We start from the raw sequence: 11,410 nt of genomic DNA on the forward strand, positions 1-11,410 counted from the left end.
CATATTATTTATAACGATCCTAAGGATTGGAATGACTCCTGAAAATATACTTTACTCTCTACAAGTTATTCAATAAATAACTTGTTTAGAGATCTCAAGTTAAATCTGAATAATTTCACTTAGAAGTGCGCCAACTGAAGTGTGTTAATGTGTCTGAATATTTATGCCTATACTGTATTGTTGTACTTGAATATGTGCTTTTGGGGTTTTTTTGTGTTTTAAATGGCCGTGACTTTTCCCAGACCTCCCCTGGGGTCAGGTCAGTCTTTGTTTCAGAAAAGGCCTCCTGATCAAATAGAAGTAAAATTGTGTGAAAACACTGGAAACGTGAGGAAATTGCGTCTCCGACTCTGAGCGAAGATGCTTTAAAGTTCACCAATTAAAACTTTTTGACTTGTGAGTTTAATTTGTAGAAAAAATCAAAGTGTGAAAATGAAAATTTCCCCATTTCATGGCTGACTATTTCTGGGTGGGAGCAGCTGTGGAGCGACCGGCGGAGACTTACCAAAGTCACTGCTCCCAGCCAAGAAATAATCCAACAGCAGCCACCAGAGAGTCCTGTCTCAGACAAGTGATCAGTTGTTAAAACTAAGAAATTCTTCTCAATTACCCAAATGAATCAATCATTGCAGCAAGAGTGTAAACAGAGTACAGTGAAAAGGTACAAGGCGCTTTTAAAATGTTTGACACTATCAAACAAAAGTTGAAATAATAAATAAAACTGATAACACCGGAGGGAAACATTTTGAGGTTTTCCAGGAGACGAGTTTCTTTGCTCTGTAATCAATTTCCTTGTGAATTCAGTCCCCCCCCCCCGACAGATATAATTGAGAATCCGGTATTGTTTCCTCGCATTAGTCACCCCCCACCAACTGAATGAACGGAGGCACATTCACTGGAATAACTGGAGTGTTAAATAACATGCTACACATCTGTTGATAAGTAATTATTTTTTACTCAGCCTCCTATCGTCACATCTGGTAGATTCGCAGATACTGATGGACAAAATAGTCCTTAGAGAGAAAAAAAAAATTAAAAATTTTCACGCTAAGGCCTTCCTAATAAGGACGTGGGTTTCTTACATTGCGTTTCCAGGCTCTCGCACAGTTCGGTCTTGGCCTCTCCGTTGGGTCTGAGTCCAGCCTTGGGGTTGAACTTGTTGGACATGGTGGCGGCGGTGACCACGGCCTTGAGGCTGCGCGTGCGCTTGGGCACGTTCTGCTCGGGGTGGAAGAGGACCACGTAGACCTTTGGCATGTAGAGCAGCCCGAGGGACACCGACGCACTCAGGCTCACGGAGATGGTCAGCGTGGTTGTTTGGATGTACATCTGCAAACACACACACACACACACACCAGTCGACAACGCACAAGATCAGATTTGCCTTCACTGGCCTGAGCAGTACAGGTGACATGTGCAGGTCATTATCGTAACAAAAGCAGCTAATGACCTGTTCACCGGCCAAGCTGCCGGGAGCCTGGATTCAATTGTTTTCAAATTCTAATCTACTTCATCCGCCCAAAGCTTGTTTTTAAATCATCATCCTATCAGTTTTTATGGCGTATCAGCCAAGGCCACCATGTTTGTTTAATTTTCTGCCATGCTAGTTTTCATATTGCCATCTCATCAGGCTGAGTACAGATATGAACAGTCAATTGGATCTTGTTGTGAGTCATAACAAGCAGGCCCATTAAAGAAAGGAAAAAAAAAAAAATGCAAGAATAACAAGGTCCTGGGAATTTTACACATGGCTGGATTATCTAAATCACGAGGGAGGGAAACAGTGAGTATCATCCTCACCGGGTCTCCTTTAACTGTTTGTAAAACTGCAGAAATTTCAAGACAGGGGGACCTTAGAACGTTTCTTGGCAGATCGGTCATTTCACAACACAAGAGAAGCTACGAGAGAACAACAAAAATTACAAGCAGCCATGCCCGGATATATAAAATCTTAATGAAGAGGGAAAAAAACTAGGTAATAAATACAATATGACTTCTTTTGAAACGGCCGGCTGTTGCCTTGACAATAACAATAATACCCATGTTAAGACCATGGCCTTCCATATGTATTGTTATTGGATATGGTCATGTATGTATTTGTGTAGGTGTGGGTGGGCGGATGGTTGGATGAATGACCGAGGAAATTAAAGAATGAAGAGATGGATGGATAGATAAAGGGATGCATGGATAAATTAATGAGTAAATGGATGGATGGATGGCTAGGATGGGGAGATTACATTACTTCTCACAGGCGGAACAATAAAGTGCTGTACAAACAAGAAAGAGGGACATACAGAGATTGTGTGTAATTAAATAACATTGAACACAATACAAAATCACCAAAAGGGGCCATAGAATGATCAGAGAGGGGAAAAGGCAAGTCTGAATGGAAGAGTTATAAGTGTAATTTAAAAGAGACACACAGAGTCACAAAGGTTGGATTTATGGAGTTTCAAAGAGTCGGGGCCATGACCTGACAAGCACTATCACCTTCTCTAGCTGGCCTTAATTAAACGACCTGGCATAAAACTTTATGATTCACATTATTTATATCTGTCTCAATATTGTATTTTAATTGCAGTAGGAAAGAAATCTTTTTCTGAACTCACCAGCCATAAACCCCCGTTCTGGATAATGATATATTAGATAAACCCTCCTGTGTGAACACATTAGCACACATCAAGATTGTTGGGATATTTAGTTTAGCATTTACTCCTCAATGAAAATATATATTAAGGGTAACTATTTTAGCCATGTCACCGAGTCCTGGTTAACATCTGATTAGTAATACCGTCCGTTACCTTTGGGGAACGCTGGTATTTATAACCCTGATGAAAACTAAATGATCTCTTTAAAGAAGTCTACAAACTCCTGGTGGTTTTGTCTGAATATAGGTCCAAATTAAATGAAAGTGAAATGAAATCATGTAATTTAGCTCTTCAATCTCATTTGATACTGGGTTCGGAGTTTTAGCCGGGTTAATGTAAATACTCTTTCATAATCGTGAAGTTTTTATTTTTCAGTCATCGACGTATGGAAACAGTGGTGATATAACGTTTACTGTGGTTTGTGTTTCTCTTTTGTCTCTTCTCACAATAGTTATTTGTAAAATTTCTGACTCAACTCTGATCTTGAGCCACAGTGAAATGTTTTATTTCAGTGTCGTGTCAGTCTCTGTTGGGTGTAATGTCTTTGTAAGAATTAAGTCCTAAATCATCTTTTCATTTTGGGTGACCATCAAAAGCTACTTCACCCATGAAAGGTTTGCCAATGGGGGGAAAAGTAAAGACATTCCAGTTTAGACAATTTAAAGAAAACAACAAATGCAGTGTTAAAACAATATTCTATGTTGGACTTTAACTTTTTGTTTATTGTGTGCTTTTAATTCAATTTGACAGATTAAATAAGCTTCATTGAATCATTTTCTCCCCCTCAAAAAAATCTGAAAAGGGACACATGTGTCTTGCAGATTTTCAATATGAAACATCGCTGTGGGCAAAATGATGTGACTCTCAGTGGAAATGAGGTTTGGATTCAAACAAAAAAACAGAGTATAATTGTTCTTCAGGCTACTATGATGCCTAATTTACAACTTCAACTGACTCAATCGTTCACATATATGATTTAAATATAGACATGCCAGCAAATCACAGTCCGCTCTTCCTTGTGGCAGTGATGTCAAAGACATCAAATAAAAACCTCACACATAAAGTTGTGAGGATTTTGTGTGACACTAACCTCTGGAGTTAAATCCCCCCCCCCAGTAGGTTTACTGCTGTTTTTTCATCAAAGCAAAGCAGCATTTAGTTCCCCAGATGACACCTCAGTTGGAATATCTTGTTTGTTTTCATTATTTGTGACTCTCATTGGTGCTTTCCCTCCAGACTGCCCGTATCTCATCTCAGCCAGGCCTGGTACCACGTGGGACTGCTGGCTGGAGAGAAGAATGGAAGAATGGAGGCGGTATGATAGAGGGACAGCTGCAGTGGTCCCTTCCCAGCTGCGGGGAGCGTTAACCAGTGAACTGCTCGGGGCTCGGTTCAGTGGCGCCTCGGGGACGGACTGTTGAACCCAAGCTGTTCCTCTCATAAACAGAAAAGAAAGCGTGCTGCCGCTGTTCACCCGAGAATAATGTCTTTAAAGTCCCTCGATTTCACACCAAAATATATACTTGGACATGTTGGGTGAATGATGAAAATAAAGTAAAATACGTCATAAGATAAGAATCCCAAACAGTAAAGTCATGCATGCAGATTCAGTGTCACAGAACAAGATATATTCCAATAATAACATTTATGAATGGATGAATGGTTTATTTGTAAGCATGGTTTATTTCTGGGTTGCGCAAAAATATGTCTGGTTATTTAACACATGTAAAGTACAAGCGCCAAACATATACTGTTCGCATTACTTGACCAAGAAAATAAATATATGATGAAGCCAGTGGCTTATTGATGCCGAATCTATAAATTCCATGAATAACCTAAAATGTATACAACTTACAAACAATAACCCGGAGCAACAAAACCAGAAATAAAATATTTAGTCATATTTTAGCTGGAGAATGTATTTATTAAGGTTATCTGATCAACGTGCAGATTTATTTTTAATTAATTCATCTGTGAAACATATTTTTTAAAAAAGCACATGTCGAGTTAGCCCGCAAATGCTCAGGTTGCATCAAGATATTTATCTGGTTTGTCCGATCAAAACATCTTTCTCACTGTGATGACTGAGAAGCCTAAATTAATTCTCTTTTCCATACTGCTGAAGGCATTAACTTCAAAATTCCCTTTTCTTTTAATTGTCATTACATCACATCATGATTGCATTCTTATTTTTAATGTTTCAGCACTTCCAACAATCCTTTATCAACAAAATACGTTCGGCCCTAAAAATCGAGTTGTTAACATAATATCATCATTTTGTCAAACAACAATTCACCGCAAATGTATATTTATTGATATTTGAGAGACATTAATCTATGAAATAATTCTGTAGCCTGTAAAATCAATACACTTTTGTCTCTCTGGTAATTCATCAGAAAATAAAACCTCCAAACCCTCTCTCAGTCCTCACAGAGCCACGTGAGCGAAGAAACGAGAGTTTTGTTTTTCAGTGTCAGAAAGAATCGTTGATTCCCTCCATTAATTTGTTCCATCTTGATTGCGCTGCACCTGAACATTCAGCGACTGGAGCTCATAAAAGCGAGCTGCTGTATGGTATATACAGCACTAATATCGTCACGCTGCCGTCAGCAGATCTGGCCTGAGGCGAAACATAGGAGAAAGCTGCTCATGGCGGCGGTAATGACTGAACTGGAAGCTATGAAAAAGTCGAGGATCTATCGGTCCGTACATGAGAGAAGGACTCCGCACAACTTGGTGAGAACGTCCATGATAAATGCTGACGTCGGATTAATTTCAGGGTTGATAAATGTAACCAGAATCTATTTTCAACCAAAGACCCCGGAGAGGCACTGCTTCAGGATTCAAACTATCAAATTGATATAAACTGTTTAATTCCCACTCTCCATTAAGCCTCTGTGTTATTTCTCAGCAAGCTATGGAAATGTTCAGCAGAGGGGCTGGCTGCCTGAGAATTCAATATAATTGCACTCTAATTAAGCCAATAAACAAATAGGTGCCTTGGGGGACACCATAGCATAGCTTCATGGGAGAACGTCATTTATAAAGATCACAATTCTCTGGCCTTGATGAGCTTTATTTGCCCCTTCAACCATTACTGGAGCAACCCAAAAGGTCAACAGGCAAGACCTGGAGGGCTGAAGTGCTGTGGGCCTAATGAAGGCAACAACTGCTCTGTGAAGTCCGACATGTTCGCAGCTCCCTTTGCTCCACAGCATCAATCTTCATTATTTATTACCGGGCCTGTGGGGAGTTACTGTGAATGATGCTGTTTATCTTCTGACTGAGAGGAGACCAAAAGAAGCTCATGCAAAGGAGCCAGGAGTAAAGGAGGACGAGGGGTGGTGGTGGTGGTGGTGGTGGTGGTGGAGTAACAGGTAACAGGTAATAGGCTGTCACAGGCGCACTCCTGTCTGACTCGGGTCTCATTGAACTCACTGTAACTCCCACTGGTTGTCTGACTAGTGCACAAGCAGCAGGTTCAGTAGTCATCTTGTTGACGGTGCCAATAGTGTGATGGGGACTTCATAGAGGAATAAACAACAGCACTCAATTCATCAGTGCAATAATGCACTGTAATGGCAGGACCTCTTGTGTGTGGGCTGATTGAATTTGAGCTGAGCCTATTGTGCTGAAGCCTCACTCCCATGCATGCTTTTGTCTGACGCTCCTCCTCCTGCCTCGGCCTTTCAGGACAGCCGCTGATTTAGACAGTCTCTCCAGGTACGCAGGTGTCGATTCTATTCCTGTAGCTCGCATAAAGTTCAGCAATGACACTCTGTAGATGGACCAGTTGTCTGTGTTTGAACGATAGGGAGAGCCTCCCGTGGCATTCGTTACGTTCATCCTTGGCACCAGATGACAAATAAATGACTGTGCTTGTAATGCCGAGGCCTGCTGTAAACTGGTGATGAGTGCACACGCAGGCGAGATAAGGTAAATCAAGACCCGGAGGAACTGGAGCATTTAATTGCTCTGAAAGACGTGTCGACGTGGGCTGTGGGGCTTTGTGGGGCCTGTCATTTACAGTACGATGATTATGAGGTGTGTTTGCTTTGACATGTTAATTTTTTAAATAAGAACGTTGTTTATGTAACAGCTCAGCGAATCAGTAAGAGGGTCTTCGTTTCCAACCCCCCCCCCCCCCCCCCCCCGACATCATGTCTGGCACTCCATCGCGGACTACCTTCAATTTTCAGCTTGCAAGATCTGTGTGATATTCAGTTGGTAACGGAGCACAGGAGGACATGTTGGCCTGTGATTTTCAAACTGCATACCAGTCTGCTTGTGACATTAGAGAGCCTATTGAGGGTTGGTCTGAATGTTGTTAATACTTCAAAATGAACCTAATTTTGATCAAATCTAAGCTTTACAAAAAAAAAACCTGTGCTATTTTAAACATCGTTTACATTGACTCCATTCTACACTGTGCAAATTCAATATGACATGAAGTTGGACTGCAAGATGACAACTTCCACTGAGACAAAGTTAATGGCCTCTGTGATGTGAGTTACATTGTAAAAAACGACACAGTTCTTTTTTTGTTTTTTAATTATACTGTATTTGCCAAATAGTATAAAGTGTACCATCATTATCCAATGTCAGGAGTCTTTGTAATTATATAGCATGAATCAAAAATATAAAAATGGCCAGACTACATGATTAAATTATTACCCTTTTGTTCGTCAGCAAATGTGTTTTTTTTTTTTTTTTTCATGTACTGCTTAACTGTACTGCAGCTGTCCATCAGTAGTCCGGGGTATAAAGCCATCCGGTAGCAATCGCAGTGCTCCAATAGAACAATGGGTCGGGAAGATATTTAAGCATTCAGCTGGAGATGCACAACCACATTCAACTCGAGCTTTTAAATAATAACCAGCGTGAAATGACAGCTCCCACACAACCACGTAGAGGTTAGCACTCTTGCCTCAGAGTGGGAAAATTCCAGATTCCCAGTCTGCATCTGAGTTTGAATATTCCCGCTGTGAGTTTTGTCCAGTTCCCTCGCACAGTCCAAAAACATTCATTTGGGGCAAATCGGTGGCTCTTAATTGCTTGTAGGTGTGAATGTGTGCGTGACTCTCTGGCTGATTACCCTTTGATGGACTGCTGACCCATTCAGAATGTACCCTGCTTCCACCAAATTGAAACTGATGGTAACAGTGCTAACTGGCCAGTCTCGGGCTAAATATTTTACCCAGAGATGCTGTGATCAGGCACAATTTAACAAGATGAAGCAGCGCATCGGGACAATGATCCTGCAAGATATAATTGAACTTATGGTTGTGTTTGTACGGCTTCCGGACGTCAATGGAATATATGTGAACCTGAACCCACGGTGCTAATATTTGACTGATGTCAAAAGTATTTCCCTCCACTACTCTCCTTGTATTCTCAGTATGAATAGCATAAAATACTGTCTCTTGTCAAGTATGATCATGTTTGTGGTTTCACAACACTAATGGTTCGCATGTGGTTGCTCAAACCTCTATAGCACTCTTCTGTGTGCTCAAGGGGCGTGAGATATATTTGTAAATGTTAAACGCAACCTTACTTCTCTGTAGGAATGTGCTATTTCTTTTTACTTGTTTGAAATAATTGCAGCCTTCTTACAGAGGGAAAATTCTTCCTTTTGAGATAGTGTTACATGGCGTGACAAAGCTAAATCAATTAGAGTGCGATTTAAATTAAGTTTTTCAGGCTCTCACAGGCCTTTTTGGTTATATATTAAATATGGTTATTCTCGCTCAAATGAGGAAAGGAAAAAAAAAAAAGTGGGACATTTCCCTGAAGCTGAACTTAAATGCTGCGTTCCATTTTGTGTCTTACCTTAACTTAGCTCAAGGCAATGGCAGAAGTTTGAACGATGAAAGTAAAACTATCCTCCAGTCATTGTGTGTACAATTTTATGCAGAAAATAATAATTAATGAGTGACTCATACAAAGTGAGGCTGGATGCAGGGTGTTAAAGATTAATCCTGGGCAGAAGTTTCTCAGGGTTTGTAAATTAAAGTCTTTAGAGGTGTAGAGAAAGAAACAAAAAGAAGAACTTCCCGTACCCTTTAAAGATTCCCCCCCCCCCCCCCCCCCCCCCCCCCCCACACTTCTATTTTACTATTCAAGGCCATGCTGGCTAATGGATTACCTCATCCTCCAAAAAAGCTGTTCAATCTCCCTGTGATTGTATAATTCTCTTTCATCTTCAGAGAGGGAAGATGGGATGATTAAACAAAGAACTCAGTGATATCCATGGCGGCTGTTGACATGCGACTGAAGACGTGCAACACTCGCATGAAAAAATAATGTGGGCTTTGCACTCAAGCTGCTTTTCCTTGACTGTGTATGCAACGTGTATGATAATGAGAACGTATACTGACAACAGACCACAATTTATACAATTTTTCCAGAATACATTCCGGTAAATGCAGGAGAAAACAAGCTGCACACATTAAGCCAAGCAAGCTTTTGATTGTTTCCAAAGGGTGGATGCCGTTGCTTGCAGTTTTGTTGTTTATGCCAGAGAGCACACAGGGTGAAGAAAGACCGATATGCACATTTGTAGCAATTTGGACGTGTTAGGGCAACATGGAGCGTATGGAATTAATTCATTGTTTTGCTGGTCACATATTGTATTATTAATGTAATACAATTGGTTGCAGCCGTTTATTGATTTTCCGCATTGCTGTATACGATTGAAATTAATTTCTGGATGCTTTGCACCGCACAGTGCACACTCTAAAGAAGGTTTTTTTCACAAAGCTAACTATCACAGCCGGTTTTCCAGGCCGGCATTTTGATGCATTGTTTTGTTTAATCCCAAAAGGGAGGAGGTAAGGATTAATTTGTTGCATCTGTCAGACCCATGCTGGCACTGCTGATAGTGTCCATGCCAGTATGAGGCTTTTCCCTCACCAATGCCCTCTCTTGTAGCCACTGAACCCCCTTTTGTTAGCACGCCAAAACACCTCTTTCAAATGCATCTACACATTTCTACTCCCTCATTGTTGTAGCCTCTCTGGCTTCGCACCCGGACAGTCTCCTCTGACTGTGCGGTCCAAGCCCAGCTCCCATTGCCACGTCCCCCTTTTGGATCCTTTTTGACCTGTAGTCCTCCAGTGTTCCCACTGGATGTGATCCAGGTCCATGGTTCAAGAGGTCAGACACATTGATTTAACATGGGAGTACCAGTGTGGGCTTGTGTTTGTGTAAGCCGCTCATAGGTCTCTAATGCATTGTGGCACACAGCCGTCACTTACATGTGAGTCACAGGCATGCGTACTGCCTTCCGAGCTATTTGAGACTACATTCATATTACTGTGTCTAAAGTCGATAACTTGTTTGTTCACAGTTTGAAACTTCCACATGGAACCTCCTTTCTGAGTGGCTTATTTTCCTCCAGAGATAAAGCAGCTCTAAAGCTGTTGTTAGCATACAATAAAGTGTATGTGGAATATGGCAGGAACACTCAGGCCCTGATAAAAAAGCAAGCTCACACGAATGGATTGCACCTTTGGTGTGCATGTGTTGTGTGGGTGACCAAGTAAGAACAACACCATACGTTACACTGCGTTCAAAAGTATTCACATGAGAAACGTGGCATAAGATCCTGTTTACCAATGAACATTGGATGGAGTGCATATTCACCATAAGCACAATGTGAAATGTGATCTGAGTTGGACATCTTTTTCAAGAGGAAGTTATCAAACATGTCAGCGTGTTACAATGAATATCACTGAATCTGGCAAGACAAAACTGAAAAAGGAAAAAATATAGGAGATGATCCTCCACAATGTCAAAGCGGAAAAGAATAACTGGTATAAGTGGAAAAGAGAAGCAACAAAAGAGATTCGGAAAAGATTGTAAGACCTAATCGTGTATTTATATTATACTTTTTTTTTTTTTTTTGGCCATGTCTGCAAAAAAAAAAAAAAGCTGGGGAAATGCTTCTCACCACAATAACTTATCTCCTATTCAAATGCATTAAAAACAAATACACTCATAATCTACCCACACCTTTTCAGCCATTATACATCAGCTTGCCTGTGTCACAGAAGTCTATTAGCGTACATTTTTCCCAATATATTTGGGGATCTGGAGCATAACTCTAATATTCCATATCCATGAAGTTAAATGCACTAAACTGTTATTTTGTGCATCAACCAGGCGCAATCCTCAGTAAGTCCCATTAGATCAGCTTGTGATCGCAATATCAAATTTGTGCCAGTATTATATGTACAAACCCCACAGATACAATAAAGCCCAGGTCAACTAGTTGAGAATTATACACAACATATATTATGAAATTGTTCTAAGCAACTTCATCACATAAAAAAAAAAAAAAAAAAAAAAAAAATCAACATAATGAACTCCATATTTGAATAACTGGGCAGAATGGGAGAAAAACAGGCCCTCATTTCAATTCCAAAGTCTTCCACTGGCAGAATCACACGTGACTAATACTGATGTCTTTTAAATTATGTCTTTGAAAATTCTTGCATGAATACTCAAAGCCTTGCGAGACAAAAACCTCTTTAAGTCAACCCGTTACTTATCCAGAGGAGGCATTTCTGGTGGTGAATTGTGGCCTTGGAAAAATGTGACGATCAAAATTATCTGGTGAAAGCACTAATATTTACTCAGAAATGTCTAACTTCTTCTCATTTCAATGACCCAGTCAAGTTTTGAAAAACAGATTTAAGACATGATATTCTGTCATGCATTTGGAAAATGTCTTCTTGTTTGTTCTTATTCTGTGTCCGACC

At 40.5% G+C, this 11,410-nt stretch overlaps 1 protein-coding gene across 2 annotated transcripts in view; it reads right to left on the reverse strand.

Moving 5' to 3' along the window:
* LOC308109110 (metabotropic glutamate receptor 4-like) overlaps window positions 1–11,410 on the reverse strand; it is a 187,143-nt gene that overhangs the window by 2,641 nt on the left and 173,092 nt on the right. The window contains exons 10-11 of one of the 2 annotated variants that reach the window (XR_013935317.1): window positions 1,083–1,329; window positions 506–558 (exon numbers count right to left, since the gene is read on the reverse strand). Coding sequence is in view for 1 of the 2 variants with exons in the window: in XM_080462482.1 (XP_080318608.1) it covers window positions 1,083–1,329 (247 nt within the window). In the remaining variant the exon portion in view is untranslated. The remainder of the gene's footprint in view (window positions 1–505; window positions 559–1,082; window positions 1,330–11,410) is intronic. The other variant, XM_080462482.1, reaches the window with a different exon arrangement.

The sequence above is a fragment of the Lipophrys pholis genome (assembly GCF_963383615.2).
Source record: "Lipophrys pholis genome assembly, chromosome: 4".
NCBI lineage: Eukaryota > Metazoa > Chordata > Actinopteri > Blenniiformes > Blenniidae > Lipophrys > Lipophrys pholis.